Source organism: Myotis nattereri (assembly GCF_964212035.1).
Source record: "Myotis nattereri genome assembly, chromosome: 1".
Lineage (NCBI taxonomy): Eukaryota > Metazoa > Chordata > Mammalia > Chiroptera > Vespertilionidae > Myotis > Myotis nattereri.
In genome coordinates this window covers 113,291,503-113,309,385 of record NC_138075.1, presented here as the reverse complement: position 1 = coordinate 113,309,385, position 17,883 = coordinate 113,291,503, and the positions used below count along the sequence as shown (strand labels likewise).

The following is a 17,883-nucleotide window of genomic DNA, read 5'->3' as shown; positions in this document are numbered from 1 at the left end:
TGGGTCCTATTAAAAAAACAACAAAACCCTGTATGATATATCTAAAAACCTATGGTCTGACATATCATTTGCTTACATTAATATGAAGACTTCAATATCTGTATTGCAATATAAGACTTAAAATGCTTATCATGGCCCAGCCATCGTGGCTTAGTGGTCAAGTGTTAACCTATGAAATCAGGAGGTCACAGTTCAATTCCTAGTCAGGGTACATGCCCCCAGGTTGCAGGCTCCATCCCCAGTGTGGGGCCTATAGGAGGCAGCCAATCAATGATTCTTTCTCATCTTTGGTATGTTTCTCTTTCTCTTTCTCTCTTTCTCTCTTTCTCTCTTTCTCTCTCTCTCTCTCTCTCTCTCTCTCCCTTCCTCTCTGAAATAGATAAAAATATTTTTTTAAATGCTTATCATGACTATGAATCAAAAATTTATATGTGTGTATGTGAAGGTGGGGAATGAAGGAGTGGCAGGGGGGGCAAACATACATGCACTTAGGTACTCACCTGCTCCAGTTTAAAGATATGCTGATTAAAGTAGTGTTGTAAACGTTCATTAGCAAAATTAATGCAGAACTGTTCAAAGCTATTATTTTCATAATCTTCAAAGCCAAAAATATCAAGAACACCAATTGACAAAGTCTACAAAGCAGGAAAAAAATTATGGTTGAAAAAATGATGCTCAAATTTATTTCATAAATAATATTTACAGTAAGAAACAAAATGCTCAAAGTTCTTTTTCAGCACTGGAGAGTAGGTTTTGGGGGCCAATGTTGAACCAAATTATACCACAAGTAAAAAGCATTTTAGTTCTCTTTAGTTTCATCTTTTTCTTTTTTTCCTAATTATTTTTTTTAATCCAAAATTTTGACACACGTAACCCACTGATTATTCTATAGAAATGTACAAAGCAGGGACACTGGCCAGTTATCTCAATCTCAGAAATTCCTCAACTCCAAGAGACAAGAGAATGGAAATAACAGGCTATGGGAATTCAAAAAGTTACTTAAGTACTACTAGGTCACTACTGGCTATGCCTTGTTTTAATACCAAGAGGGCCATGCAATTTTTCCTACTTTGACTTCCATATTCCAATAGAATCCTACTTTAAAAACCAAGCTAACAAGGATGTTTAATCAGCCTTGTGCAAGCTAGAAATAAAACTGAATATCAGAATATGTGGTTTCTTGAAGTTAAAAATTTTTTATTTAAAAAAAAACAAAAAACATTGTGGCCCTAGCCAGTTTGGCTCAGTGGATAGAGCGTCGGCCTGCAGACTGAAAGGTCCCGGGTTCAATTCCGGCCAAGGGCACATACCTCAGTTGCAGACTCCCGGCCCTAGTCAGGGGCGGGAGGTAACCAATCGATGTTTCTCTCTGTCTCTCCCTCTCCCTTCCACTCTCTCTAAAAGTCAATGGAAAAAATATCCTCGGGTGAGGATTAAAAAAAAACATTGTACAAGGATTACAATGTTAAATAGTTCTAAAAGGATTATAACAAAAAAACAATATATTCTTCATCCTCAATTTCTGCACCCTAATATCAACAACACTCAAATTGTTGAGCTGTTTGGTATGGAATAGTATAGTATAGTATAGTATAGTATAGTATAGTATAGTATAGTATACAAGTATAGTATGCAAGTGCTTATTTTTCTATTTCTTGATATTTCACTTGTAGAAATTATCTTCTAACTACTTACTATGGATGATAGGGATTTAACTCTAATACCCTCATACCAACATTCTTCTCACCACTCCACCTCATTCTTGAAATATAGTCGTATGACAATTTTGGTTAAATGAAAATAATTTTTCTCCACTGGTGCTAAGAGAGATACTAGGCAAAATGATGTAATGAGTGATAGTGAGAGATATTTTTTAAGTTTCCATTAAGAGTATTTTGTTTGCCCTAACCGGTTTGGCTCAGTGGATAGAGCGTTGGCCTGCAGACTGAAAGGTCCCAGGTTCGATTCCAGTCAAGGGCATGTACCTTGGTTGCGGGCACATCCCCAGAAGGGAGTGTGCAGGAGGCAGCTAGTCAATGTTTCTCTCTCATCGATGTTTCTAACTCTCTATCCCTCTCCCTTCCTCTCTGTAAAAAATCAATAAAATATATTTTTTAAAAATTTTTTTAAAAAAGAGTATTTTGTTTTCCATAAGTACCTAAATCAATAAAATTCAGATCTACTTCCTACTGTCCCCTCAAACCCCCCAAATGAAAGTATTTTGTTTGATTAATTCTGTTGACTAAATTCTAAGCCCTTATGAAAATAATGACCTTCAAAAATAAGTTAATTTGGTAAGTTGGATTACATTTAAAATTAATATTCTGTGGGCTCACATAAAGCATGAAAAGCTCATATAAAAGCAATTTTAGATTTAAAATAATCAAATTAAGTAATAAAGATGACATTTCTTTTATCTTTTCCCTGTGACCCAGAGCTTAAGGATAGAACCTGCAGACTGGAAGCCACCAGCACCAAAGACATGACCCCAAGGGGGCTGGTGCCCTGTCCTTCTGCCTCAGTACATTATAGGGACAGAGACAACACACCTGATCTCCCCCAGGAAAAGGAGGATTAAAGATGACATTTCTAATTCAGCCTGAAAAGGTAGACTATTCATTCCATAAAAGTTGCCCTAACCGGTTTGGTTTGGTGGATAGAGCGTCGGCCTGCGGCCTCAAGGGTCCCAGGTTCGATTCCGGTCAAGGGCTGTACCTTGGCTGTGGGCACATCCCCAGTAGGGGGTGTGCAGGAGACAGCTGATCAATGTTTCTGTCTATCCCTCTCCTTTCCTCTCTGTAAAAAAATCAATAAAATATATTTTTTTAAAAAGTTGTTAGGAAATGAAATTGAAGTTATTAAAATTAAGTATCAAAAATCTGCCATGTTAAAAGTAAATTCCAATTGGAAAAAAGGTCTGAATATAAAGAATTATATTCTAAATGTATGAGAATAAATATTTTATAATTTGGGCTGGAAGAGGACTTCCAATGTAAAATAAATTAGTAAATAAATAAAGTCCAGGACAATAAAAGAAAAGAATGACAGAACTGTACAAAAATTTAAAACATAAGGACTTCAAAAAACACAACATAAACAAATCTTTAAAGTAAAGAGAAAATGTTTGCAATGTACGTCAAACTATAAATCTCTACAATATACACAATGACTCCTAAAAAGGAATAACAAAAAGATAAAATGAACAACAAAAATAGGAAAAATATATAAAGAAATAAAACAGAGAAAACATGAGATGCTCAATTTTCATCTATCATAAACATTGACAACAAAATGAACTATCTTCCTTGTCAGATTAGCCTAATGGAAATTCTGAGAATATCCAATGTGACTAAAGGTGTAGCAGAGAAATAGGCACTTTTATGCACTACTGGTGGAAGTGTAGTATTTTTTTGAAAAGCAATTTAGCAGCATCTACCAAAATTTTAAACATATATATCTTTGAATCCAGCAATTCATTTTGAGGATTTTGTCCTAGAGAAATGTATGCAAAGAATATTTGTTACATTATTATTTAACAATAAAAAATGTAATATATTTTTAATGGGGGAATTTATATATTACAAAGTTGATAAAAATGAGGTGCACACTGGTAGAGAACAGACTGAAAACTGTCAGAGGGGGGGGGGGGGTTTAGGGGCCAGGTGAAAAAGGTGAAGGGATTAATAAAAAACAAAACAAAACAACAATTCGTAGTTACAGACAACACTATGGTGATTACCAAAGAAAAAGGAGGATAGGGTAGGTAAAAAAGGGTTTAAGGGGGGGATAAATGGTGATGGAAGGGGACTTGATGTGTGGTGGTAAACAGAATAAATATACAGAGGATGTATTATAGAATTGCACACCTGAAACCTATATAATTTTATTAATCAATGTCACCATAATAAATTCAATTAAAATAAAACAATGAGGCCCTGGCTGGTTTGGCTCAGTGGATAGAGCATTGGTCTGCGGACCGAAGGGTCCCAGGTTCAATTCGGTCAAGGGCACATGCCTGGGTGGTGGGTTCGGGCCAGCATGCAGAAGGCAGCCAATCAATGATTCCCTCTCATCATTGATGTTTCTATCTCTCTCTTCCTCTCCCTTCCTCTCTGAAATCAATAAAAATATATTTAAAAAAAAATAAAAATAAAACAATGAGGTACAGCTATATTTCAAGACATACTAGGTTTAAACACACAGAGACCAATATAGAGACTGTGGACACAATGGAGGGTTCTGTGGAAAGTAACCTCACGGTGATCTTCTCATAAATGCCTAGGTAGGCAGTTCACTGTGGGGAGTCATGTCCCAGGCCTACAACCTCTTTGGTGCAAAGCTTTAAGCCAGCCATGTCCACTGTTCCAGTGCATCTAGGTTAACACACCTTTGAAAAACCAGAAGCAATAACCCTTGAAGGTGGTATTAACTCTCAAGAGAGCACATAATCTTAACTATTCTGTTGGCTCCTTCCACCTTTAGGTAATCTTCCTAAGTTCCCTCCTAATTTCAAATGCATAAAAGAAACTGCAAAAAATATTATTCTCCACAGTACTTGAGATCCTGCTGCTCTCCAGTATATATCGTCAGTTTGGCTCAAATTAGCTCATAGAAATCCACAACAGGTTAGGACATTTCTAACAATGACAATATCATAATTATATTTTTATGTTTAAAAGCAACTCTATATGCACATTTATGGGAATGTAAGTACATAAGAAAAAAGACACAGATTAACACCTCCTCTACACAGGATAATAAAAACAGAAATAAGGAAGAAAACAGCAGGGAATAGAGATAAAAGATGACTCTTACTTATGACTTTTACATAACTCTGTCTTTTTAAATTTAATGTATTAACCATCTTATTAAAACCGTTTTCTAGTAAAAATATATAATTTATGTATGTCTACCTTGGTATTTTGCTCCAAATCTTTACTATTCAGAAGTGCATGATTAATCCGAAAAACTATCCAGTCAAATAGGGCACTATATAAAGACTTAGCCATGGAATTCCTCACTGTCACAGCCTGAAAAAAAAAAAGAAAGGGTTATGAATACAAGTGAAATTAGCAATAATCTAACTAAGATATTATAACAAAGTGTGTTTTGCTCTCATTAAAGAAAAAAAGTTTACTAGCATGAATTCAAAATTAAGTTTTCTCTCAATATAAATACCTCTAATTATAATAAGCTATAAGTTTTCTATATACATTCATTGATTTAGTCCAACTCAAAGAATCTAGGCTAAAACTGTCTTGAAAAATAAGGAAAAATGAAGGTTATTCAGTTCAAAATAGTTTTACTGAAAATTAATGTATGTGTATGTGTATATGTATGTGTGTGTGTATGTGTGTGTGTGTGTGTGTGTATATATATATTTTTTTTTTCACCTGGTAAAGAAGGTATAACAGCAAGTTTACAAACAAATGACCTTGCCATCTAAAGTGAGGAAGAGTATTCCAAGCAAAGCAATAAATCTGTTAGCAAAAAGGCCATCAATTATGTGCAGAATCCCAGTCAGATTCTTAAAACATAACCATAATATCACTACAGCTACATTCCTGGTTATCTTCAGCTTGTCATCAAGAGTAGCTTCTAGAATTTCTCCATCCCTACACAGAGTAACAATTCTTTCATTACGAAGTTATGCAATTTATTTTTCCCTCATTTCAAACTTTTCCCAGTTTATGGAAACTCTGGACTAACTGCTCAATTTTTCTGTAAATCTGAAATTGTTCTAAAACACAAATTCTACTAGTTAAAGAAAATTCAACATTTTAAAAGTACTACAACCACCCAGCCAGTGTGGCTCAGTGGTTGAGTATCAACCCATGACACAAGAGGTGACTGGTTCAAGTCCAGGTTGCGGGCTCCATCCCCAGTATGGGGTGTACAGGAGACAACCAATTGATGATGCTTCTCTCTCATGAATGCTTCTATTTATCTATCCCTGTCCCCTCCTCTCTAAAAAAAAAAAAAAAAATCAATAAAAACATGTTTTTTTCAAAATAAAAAAAAGTACTACAACCTAAATGGGGGGACATATGTCTTAGATAATCTTGAGTCTTAGCACTTAGAATATAATTATTTATATAGTTATCACCTAGGGACTTATTTTGAAGATTGTATGTTCAGGTACACATTTATTTTCAGTTCTGAAGTTTAGAGGAAGTAAAGAGTAATGATTAATAGCTGGACTACCTTCCAATACCAAATTCTCTACTTATTCTAGTTGTGTGACTTTAGTCAAATTATTTAAATTCTTAGGCTACAGCTTACACATTTGCAAAATAGACATCATACAGATGATGACTGAATTTCTGAATTTCAGTTAAAAAAAAAAAAAAAGAAAGCTTCAAGTTCTAGCCAAAAATATTACTGCTACCTAAAAACCACTACCAAAGAGAAGACAGGTATCAAATTCTCTATCTTTAACATTATCAACTTGAAAATAATTGGAAAATATTTACAAGTTCTCAGAGAAAAAGGAATGTGTCCCTAGAATTCTATACTTATGCAAGTTATCAACAAAGTATTTTTAAAATACCAATAAAATCACAATAGAATATCTAGAAAGAATTGCCATTCTATTTTTCCCAGAGGGAGAAAAGAGAATAAAGATAATCTGATCATATTCAGCAAAAGTAAAACATTTTAAACCTAAATGAACAAGCAAGATACAAAAAAAGAGAGAAGAAGACAAAATATTGGTTATTTCAACCCATTAAATATAAATGGGTTAATTTTTTAGTTAAAAGACTGACCTTCATATTAAATTAAAAACTAAGACCCACTTATTTATGTTTTAGAGTTAGATACTATTTTCATAAAATGTAGTTAAATAGAATCCAGATTTATCAAAGTATACCAATACTTATTAACCCCACAACTCCCAATATTATATTTTCAGCCCCTATTTTTTGAAATGCAGTCCTGCCTATCACAGCTTAATCTCAATAAGCCCAATATCAATTAATATTTTCCCACACAAACAAGATCTCATTTAGTGTTTCCTATCTCACTGAATAATACCAATATTCTTAGAGTTGTGTGAACCAGAAAATTAGGATTCATCCTTGACATTATTTCTTCCTCCTTGCTTCCCATTTAGCAAATCATTGACAGATCCTGTTGGTTTCACCATCTAAATTTCTTTCGTTTTAACTATAATGATATCTCCCTACAAGTATCTTACCATTCTAGACAAAGCAGCAAACACCTTTCTCCTCAGTACTAATACAGCCTCCAAATTCATCTTTCCATATTCACTCTTGCCTTGTTTCCTAATCCTAAAATCATCCCCAAGATTCCCATCTCCTGCTGTACATGGTCTATATCACATGTACAGAACCTAATTGTGAGCAGGACTGTAACTATGATGGATTTCATTCCACTAACTGTCATATATTATATGACAAAGATGAAGAGATTTTAAAGATTTCATTATGACCCCAAATCAGCTGACTTTTTTTATTTTTTATTTTTTTACTTAATCATAGGAAGATCATCCTGGATAGAACTGACTTAATCAGAGAAAACTCTTAAAAGAAACTGATTTCTTTCATTAGAAATTCTCCTGCTGACGCTGAAGAAGCAAACTGCTATGTTGTGAACAGGACTCTAGCTGCTGAGAATGGCTCTTGACAGCCAACAAGAAATTCAGGGTCTCAGTCCTACAACTACAACAAACTGAATCCTGTCGACAACCTGTGAACTTGAAAGCAGATGTTGAGTCTCAGATGAGAACACAGCCCTGACATACATCTTGATTTCAACCTGGTGAAACCCTGAGCAGAGTACCCAGCTAACCTGTGCCCAGACATGATTTTGGAAACTGTCAGAAAATAAAATTGTATTAAGTGGCTAAGTCTGTTACACAGCTACACAAAACTAATATACTCATTTCCAAATAACTCTCCACACTGCTGCCAGAGTGAAGGTTTATTTGGAAATTTCCATTTATCTTCACATGAAATACTAAAAGCCTTAAGGACTGCTCCTCATTTATACCTAATGCCTAGCACATTTCTAAGCACATATTTCTAAACAAATACCCTAAACAAATATAAATAAAAAATAAAGCAGAGGCTATAAATATAATCTCAAAAAACTAAATTTAAAGTTAAAATGTTTTATAATGAAAAAAGTTGTTAAAGAAAATACAAAAGCAATGAAACCTTACACAAAAACAGGTTAGCTTTTTCTGCTATTTAGAAAAAAGCTCTCAAAGGTGGACATCATAAAATATGACATAAGATACATGACATAATGAAAATATGTAGACTTGTAGGTACAGTTAGGAGGGACCCAAAAAGTGGGATAAATGGATCAACGTCAGCCCATAAAGCATTCTCTACAATTCAATCGTTATTTCCCCACCCTTGTGTCTTCTAATCTCATATTGCTGTCCTATTTTTATAACTCTCATAGAGTTTCACTTCTTATCACTTTCATAAAATTACATTAAAAATAATCAGATTTTCAGTAGTTTCTTACTTCTATACACCTGGATAGTACAACAACAATGGCTCACTATAGCAATAAATCTCACCTGGAAGCCTTACTATACAGATTATATTTAAAGTCATAGGACTGGGTAAAATAATCTAGATAAAGAACACAGAGAGGAAAAGATAAAGATTGTCTCATAGGGCATTCCATCTTTCAGAGGTCAGAACTAAAGAAAGAAAAAGGAGACAAAAATAAAAACTGAAAAAATAAACCAGGAGAGTCTGAAATAACCAAAAGATAAGAAACTGCCTCAGTGGTTGAGCATCAATCTATGAACCAGGAGGTCACGGTTCAATCCCTAGTCAAGGCACATGTCCAGGTTGCGGTTGCGGGCTCGAACCCCAGTGTAGGGTGTGCAGGAGGCATCCAATCAATGATTCTCTCTCTCCTTATACCTTCCTCTCTGAAATAAATAAAAACATACTTTCAAAAAAGAAAGAATAATCAATTGGGTCAAATATTGCTCATTTATAATTCTATCATCTCTTCAAGTCAATATGAAACTTAAGAATGGTGAGTAGATTAAGAGCTTTTAAGAAAAATGTAAGCCTAATTCCTTAAATCACATTCAACTTTAAGTTTTCAAGTTGATGGAAAGTTCAAAAATTTCAAGGGCCCAGAAATATTTCAATCAACATTTTTTCTTGTTATTTTCATTTTGTGTTAAGAGAAATGACACAACCCAAACTTCTAAAAATTATCAGAGTACTTTGATCCAGAGAAAAATCTACTCATACCTCTGCCAGTCTGTATGGTAAAATAAGCTTTTCTCCCACTGTCACAGTCTTCCTCATAATTAATGCTTCAAATAGCATCTCTTCTTTAACCTGTACAACAGAAAAGTAAGTTCAATATATAAGATTCATAACAATGGTTTGAATTATTTATTGAAAAGCCATATAGAGAAAAAAATTAAGATTAGCAAACAGTAGACAACAGAGTAAAAGAAAGACAATACACTGGAAAATTTTAAATATTGGCCAAAGTGAAATGTAAGTGTCCTACCTGGCGGGTTTTGCTCAGTGGTTGAGCATTGACCCATGCACCAGGAAGTCAAAGGTTTAATTCCCTGTCAGGGCACATGCCCAGTTTCGGGCTCAATCCCCAGTAGGTGGCATGCAGGAGACAGCAATGTTTTTCTCTCCTCCATGTTTCTATCTCTCTCTCCCTCTCCCTTCCTATCTCTAAAATCAATTTTATTTTAAAATGTTTTTAAGCATGTGTCCCATAGACTCCACTCCCAGACCTCCAAAAAAAATAAATCAAAGGGGCCTTTTTAAATTAAAGTTTTCATTCTGATCATAATGGAGAAACATAATTTTATTGTGCAGAATATGGAAAATATAAAATAGTATAAACAACTTTTTAAGACGATCAACCATAATCTCCTAACCTGGAGAAAAGGACTGAACAGCAACAACACTTCTTGAGTTCCAGGAACATTGCAATAATTTATGTTTAATTTATGGGTAATAATTTATGTTTCAGTTTATTTTTATTTACAGATGATAAACTTTAAGATAAAGTTCATGCTTCCTTTGTTCTCACTCTCTAGAGGCCAATACTATCATAAATTTGATATGTGTCATTTCAGTTTATTTATGTATACATACAGTACATATTAGATGTTTTCATAAACATTATCTTATATTGTCATGTGAATTTAACTTTTATCTGTATATCATATTCCCATTTATTTTTTAGATATGACTATCTTGATAATTTAGATCAATCTTGTTCATTTTAAATGCTATATAGCACAAAACTATATCAATTACCACACTGTGTGATCCATTCTACTTTTAGGCACTAACACCACTTATATTTTTGCTCTATTAGAAAATAAACTGCAGTAAATATTCCTGCATATGCTTTTAAGAGTTTCTCTGAAGTACATACCTAAAAGTGAAATTACCAGGTTGTAATGTACACATTTTCAGCTTTATAGGATATTGCCTGTACACAGTTTTTACCAACCTGCTCTCTCAGCAGCAGCACTCAGAGTTTCCTATTTCTTCAAACCTTGACTATACCTGGTATTATCAGACTTTTCACTTTTACCACACTGGTGAGCATGAAATGGTAAAACAGGGTATTTTATAAAGCATCCATACATAATAAAGAATTTTCATAAAATTTTATATAGATAATATAAAATACATAAAGCAAAATAGATTAGACTACAAGGAGAAATGAGTTACAAAAACAAGAGAATACGATACTACCCTGACACCAGCAATTCATGACAGATCAATCGTTTTATTAAAATATGATTGCACCATAAAGAAAATATATCTTCTTTTGCCCTAGCCAGTTTGGCTCAGTGGATAGAGCATCGACCTGCGGACCAAAGGGTCCCAAGATTCAATTCCAGTCAAGGGCATGTACCTTGGTTGTAAGCTCCTCCCCAGCCTGGGTAGGGGCTCGTGCAGGAGGCAACCAATCGCTGTGTTTCTCTCACACTGATGTTACTCTCTGTCTTTCCCTCTCTCTTCTACTCTCCCTAAAAATCAATGGGAAAATATCCTCAAGTGAGGATTAACCAAAAAAAAGGAAAGAAAATTCACCTTCTTTTGAAAAATATACCTTCTATTGCCCAATCCTCAAATTTCAAAAAGTAAAAACAATTTGAGGCGCATTACTTTCACAAAATACAGTAAAACTAAAAATAAACAGTCAAAGATTAAATATAAAACCATATCCTTTCAGATATATTTAAAATATTTTTATAAACCAAAATAAATATGAGATTACAAAAACACAATAAAACTAAGAAAACACATGTGATTTTAAAAAACCAGCATTATGCCCCAGCTGGTTTGGCTCAGTGGATAGAGTGTCGGCATGTGGACTGAAGGGTCCTGGGTTTGATTGCAATCAAGGAAACATGCCTGGTTGCGAGCTCAATCCCCAGTAGGGGGCGGGCAGGAGGCAACCAATCAATGATTCTCTCTCATCATTGATGTTTCTATCTCTCTCTCCTTCTCCCTTCCTCTCTGAAATCAATAAAAATATATTTAAATATATACATACATACAATAAAAGAAAAAAAACAGTGTTATACTGTGAGGTATATTTCTAAATTTCAGGAATTATTATTAAAAATGAAAAAAACATTTAAAAATAAAAGATCTTTGCAGTATGGTCAAGAAATTTTTCTAAAGGAATGTGCAAATGTAAGCTGGCAAAAACATGGAGCAATGGTTATTTCCATATACTTGTATAAACTGGTACAACCCCTGTAGAAAGTCATTTGTCAATATCAGTAACCTCAATATGTGTATATACCTTAACACAAAAGTCTACTCCTTAAACTGTATTCTAGAACAGCAATTTTCAACCACTGTGCCTCAAGAATTTTTAAAACATGCAATACCTAACTATTTAGTCAGGGGCACTGACCTCTTTTCCCTTAGACTTTCAAATAAAAAAAAATGACAGCAGCCAACACAATAGCCATCCAATATGAATGAAGCAAAATTATATCTATTTTTTGTCAGATCAACAAAAAATATATTTTTGGTGTGCCAGAGTTTTAGTAATTAGTTTATGTGTGTCATGAGATTTAAAAAAGGTTGAAAATCATTGTCCTGTGAATAATGCTCACAAACGCTAACAGCAGGCATGTACAAAAATGTCTATCATAATCTATAATAATAAAAGCATAATATGGTAATTAGACCAGACAGCCGAATGACCTTCCGGATGTCATACCAGACGTCCTTCCTGACCAAGCCATGGTGGTGGGGGCGAGACAGAAACAGTTACAGGCAATGAGGCAGGCAGGCAGAGTGGTTAGGGGCGATCAGGTAGGCAGGCAAGTGGTTAGGCGTGATGAGGCAGGCAAGCAGAGTGGTTAGGGGTGATCAGGCAGGCAGGCAGGCAAGCAGTTAGGAGCCAGCGGTCCCAGATTGCAAGAGGGATGACCGACTGCCGGTTTAGACAGTCGGACATCCCCCAAGGGCTCCTGGATTGCGAGAGGGTGCAGACCAGGCTGAGGGATCCTCCACCCCTGTGCACGAATTTCACGCACCAGCCTCTAGTCTTATTTATAAATGAAAAATTACAAACAACCTCAATCCCCACTAAAGCAGACAAGCTATGTTGTTTTATTCATAGAATAGAATTTTAAAAAGCAACTAAAAAGAAGACTCTAGAGCAGGGGTGGGCAAACTTTTTGACTCGAGGGCCACAATGGGTTCTTAAACTGGACCGGAGGGCCGGAACAAAAGCATGGACGGAGTGTTTGTGTGAACTAATACATGTTAACACTGCTGCTGGTGAAGGAGCGGAGGAGAGAGCAAGAGAACCCTCCGCTCTTTCGGCTCCGCGGGCCAGATAGAACAGCTGAACGGGCCGGATCTGGCCTGTGGGCCGTAGTTTGCCCACGGCTACTCTAGAGTATATAAATCAGCTTTGAAAAATCTCAAAATCATAATATGGAATGAAAAAGTCGAGTTTAGCATGATACACACAGTACAACATTTATATAAAGTGTGAAAACATGCAGAACTATATATTCTTTATGGAAATATCTACCTATTCTGAAAATATAAAATCAAGAATGGGAATGATAAACATCAAATTCATAATAGTGTTTACTTCTGGAAGGGGTAGAGCACACAGTGAGCTTTATATTATATGCAGTGTCTTATTACTTGTGTAGGACTGTAAGTATACATTCAGGTAGTTAAATCATTTCCTATATGTATTGTGCTAAAAATGTTTCATAATTTAACACAGAGGAAAAGTACATGTATAAAAACAAAAATTAATAAATTAAATGGCAGAACTAATATATCTAAAGGCCCATTATTTTGTTGTTGTTGTTAATCCTCACCCAAGGATATTTTTTCCACAGATTTTTAGAGAGTGGAATAGATAGAGTGAGGAGGGAAGAGAGAGAAACACCCGTGTGAGAGAGACACATTGACTGGTTGCTTCCCACACATGCCCCAACCAGTGCAGGGGCTCGAACCTACAACCCTTAGGTGCATGGGCCAGCGCTCTAACCACTGAGAAACGACAGCCAAGGCTAAAAGGCCCCTTATTCTAGCTAATAAGAGAGTAATATGCAAACTGACCATTACTCCAACAAACAAGATGGCCACCCCATGTGGTCAAAGATGACTGCCCCCATGTGGACACAAGATGGCTGGCAGGGGAGGGCAGTTGGGGGCAATCAGGCCTGTTGGGGGCGACCAGACCTGAAGGGGAGGACAGTTAGGGGCGAACAGGCCAGCAGGGGTGGGCAGTTAGGGGCAATCGGGCCGGCAGGGAAGGGCAGTTGGGGGCAATCAGGCAATCAGGGGAGGGCAGTTAGGGGCAACCGGGCTGGCAAGGAAGGGAAGTTAGGGGTGACTGGGCCAGCAGGGGAAGGTAGTTAGGGGTGACCAGGCTGGCAGAGGAGGGCAGTTAGAGGCAATCTGGCTGGCAGGGGAGCAGTTAGGCGTAGATCAGGCTAGCAGGCAGGAGCAGTTAGGGGCAATCAGACAGGAAGGCAGGAGAGCGGTTGGGAGCCAGCAGTCCTGGATTGTGAGAGGGATTTCCAACTGCCCGTTACAGTCAGACATCCCTCGAGGTATCCTAGATTGGAGAGGGTGCAGGCTGGGCTGAGACGCACACACAACCCCGTGCACTAATTTTGTGCACCAGGTCTCTAGTTCACCGGTTCTCAACCTGTGGGTCGCGACCCCTTTGGGGGTCGAACTACCCTTTAACAGGGATCATCTAAGACCATCAGAAAACACGTATATAATTACATATTGTTTTTGTGATTAATCACTATGCTTTAATTATGTTCAATTTGTAACAATGAAATTGGGGGTCACCACAACATGAAGAACTGTATTAAAGGGTCGCGGCATTAGGAAGGTTGAGAACCACTGCTCTAGTTTGGAAATAATATACAGAAAGCTAACACCATACAAAAAAACTTTTAAAAATTAGCATATTTACAAAGAACACAAACATAATAAATTTTAAACATTTAATCAACACATGAATTCCTAGAAAAACATAAATTATCAACATTAACTCATGCAAAATTTAAAAATCCTAAATAATTAGTTAACCCAAAATAAACTGAAAGGACATCAAATATAGTTGATCACAGGGCTATCTCTCAAATTTTTACGGAATATAATAATCTCTGCTAAATTTTTTAATTTTTTCAATTATAGTTTATACCCAATATCACTGCACATCAGATTCGGGTGTATAGCATAGTGGTTGGAAAATCATACACTTTGATATTTCCAATACTCAACCATCACCATATATGGTTTTTACAATATTATTGACTATATCCACTATACTGTACTTTACATTCCCTATTACTATTTTATAACTTCCAATCTGTACTTCTTACAACCTCCCCTCTGACAGCCATCACTCTGTTCCCTGCATCTATGAGTCTGTTCTTCTTTTGTTTGTTTGTTTTATTGTTCTTTAGATTCACATATAAGTAAAATCATATGGTACTTTTCTTTCTCTAACTTATATCACATAGTATAATACCCTCTAGATCCAACTTCTTCTTTTAATTGCAGAAGAATCCATAAAAGAATGAAGAACAACCTAACTCAACTTAAGAAGTTGGCTTAATGCTGGCACTAAAACCTGACAACAGTTGTACACACATCTATACACTATGCACAAGCACATAAACAAAACTAATCTTGCTTCTATCTGATAAGCATCCTAAAGAAAATATTACTGAATTCATTATATACTTCTATAATTTTTCAAATGCTCTTAGTTTTATATATATATAAAATAGGACAGAGAGAAAGAAAGACAAAACAGATTAGAAACAATCCTATGAAATAAAAGAGAGACATGGTAATTAGCCATACCTCCACTACCCTTCCCATTGGCTAATCAGGGCGATATGCAAATTAACTGCCAGGCAAGATGGCAGCCGGCAGCCAGACAGCTTGAAGCTAACATGAGGCTTGCTTGATTCAGTGACAGAGGAAATCAACGTTCCCCGCCTGCCTTGCCGGCCTCTGAGCTTGCAGTTTGAACATTGTTACAAATATAGAAGCTAAACAAAACCCCAGAAACCTGCTTTCAGCCCGCCAGGATCTCAGAGCTGGAGTTGAAACAGTGTTTCGATTATAGAACCCAAATAAACCAGATACCTGCTTTCAGCAGCAGAGGCCTCAGAGCTGGAGCCAGAGCTAAAGCTGGCCCAGAATAAAAAAAAGAAAAAGGAAAAAAGGAGCAGTTGGGAGCTTCAGTCACCCGCCAGCCTGAAAACAGCCCTCAGCCCCTCACCCAGGCTGGCCAGGCACCCCAGTGGGGACCCCCACCCTGAAGGGTGTGTGACAAGCTGCAAACAGTCATTATCCCCCTCATCCAGGCTGGCCAGGCACCCCAGTGGGGACCCCCACCCTGATCCAGGACACCCTTCAGGGCAAACCAGCCGGCCCCCACCCATGCACCAGGCCTCTATCCTATATAGTAAAAGGGTAATATGCCTCCCAGCACCCGGATCAGCGGACCCGAGAGGCCTCCCGGCACCGGGATCAGCGTGACAGGGGGCAGCGCCCAAACCCCCTGATCACCCTGCGGCTCTGTGTGTGACAGGGGGTGGAGCCACAACCTCCCTATCCGCCCTGCTCTGTTCGTGACAGGGGAAGGCGCCCCAACCCCCTGATCAGCCCTGCTCTGTGCCTGATACAGGGGAGCTCCCCAACCCCCTGATCGCCCTGAAGCTCTGTGTGTGACAGGGTGAGGCGCCCCAACACCCCCCCCCCTACGGGCCCTTCTCTGTGTGTGACGGGGTAGAGCCATAACCTCCCCATCGGGCCTGCCCTGAGTGTGAGAGTGGCGGTGCCCCAACCCCTTGATCGGCCCTGCTCTGTGGGTGATAGAGGGCGGCGCCCCAACCCCCTAATCCGCCCTGCTCTGTGTGTGACAGGGGCGGTCCCCCAACTCCCCTATCGGCCCTACTCTGTGAGTGACAGGGGGGAGCTCCCCAACGCCCTGATGGGCCCTGCTCTGTGCGTGACAGGGCGGAGCTCCCCAACCCCCTGATCAACCCTGCTCTGTGCGTGACAGGGTATGGAGCCCAACTCCCCTAATGGGCCCTGCTCTATGCGTGACGGGGTGGCACCACAACCTCCCCATCAACCCTGCCTTGCGTGTGACAGGGGGCGGTGCCCCAACCCCCCAATCGGCCCTACCCTGAGTGTGACTGAGGGTGGCATCGCAACCTCCCTATCCGCCCTGCTCTGTGCATGACAGGGGGCGGTGCCCAACTCCCCAATCGGCCCTGCTCTGAGCCCGACCAGGGGCTGCACCTAGGGATTGGGCCTGCCCTCTGCCACCCGGGAGCAGGCCTAAGCCAGCAGGTTGTTATCTCCCGAGGGGTCCCAGACTGCGAGAGGGCACAGGCCGGGCTGAGGGACCCCCCCTCCCCCGCCCCCCGAATGCACAAATTTTTGTGCACGGGCCTATAGTATATATATATATATATATATATATATATATATATATATATATATGTTGTTGTTAGTTTGATTGTTGATTAGATTGGTTTTATGTTTAATCAGTACTGTTACTACTACTGGCTCAAAAATATCTTTGGGATCAAAGATGGCTGCCAATGGGAAAGCTGGCTGCAAGACAGTGTGTGAGTGAGAGAACAAAAGGGGAGTGTGTGGACGTACAGGGAGTGTCTATTTGTAAGTGAGGGACAGGTATATTCCAAGGGACTGCTGCGGACTACCAGACTGGCTCCCCTGACGAGGCAGCCTCCACCGCAGCTGAAATCTCTCCCGGAGTGACCGGCTCTGCCGCAGAGACCACGGCATCTTGAAGTGGAGAGTGGCTGTGTTCGGTAGCCTAGGATTACCTTCAATCGGGAAGAATTGGATACCTCCCAGGACCCTACAACCACAACACCCAGGGTCCACCTGCGAACCCACAAACGCGAATACACGGACTCGAACGAGCTCTGCACCTTCTCAAGGAAAGGTCAGATTTTGCTCAGAGAAAGGTGAGGTCTGCGATTCAGGCTGAAGCGAGAAACGCACGCAGTGGGATCTAGGGGTTTGGAGGAAGTCTGTGCCCCACAAAATCCATAACCACTGGGGCCAGCGTAGTCTGCGAATGTGGAAAGGGGTCCACAGGGCTGCTGACAGAAGAGAACTTTAGAAATCAATGCACAGCTGGACTGGGCACAAAAAGGCAGCATGAAGCTTTACCAGTAAATCGGCTGCACTGTGCCAGGGGAAAAAGACATGCACAGAGAAGTGAGCAGAGTTGCACGCAGTGAAGGGGCAAAAAAGTCGCAAGTTCATGCACTTACTCTGGATCTTTTTTCTCTTTAAATCCTTGCTTTTGATTACTAAGCCCAGT

The 17,883-nt window shown here is 38.6% G+C and overlaps 1 protein-coding gene across 1 annotated transcript in view; it reads right to left on the bottom strand.

The window, feature by feature from the left end:
* Positions 1-17,883, bottom strand: part of MYO9A (myosin IXA) — a 424,596-nt gene that overhangs the window by 252,435 nt on the left and 154,278 nt on the right. Inside the window, exons 9-11 of the mRNA XM_081084933.1 lie at positions 9,252-9,341; positions 4,914-5,030; positions 501-635 (exon numbers count right to left, since the gene is read on the bottom strand). Coding sequence (XP_080941059.1) covers positions 501-635; positions 4,914-5,030; positions 9,252-9,341 — 342 coding nt within the window. The remainder of the gene's footprint in view (positions 1-500; positions 636-4,913; positions 5,031-9,251; positions 9,342-17,883) is intronic.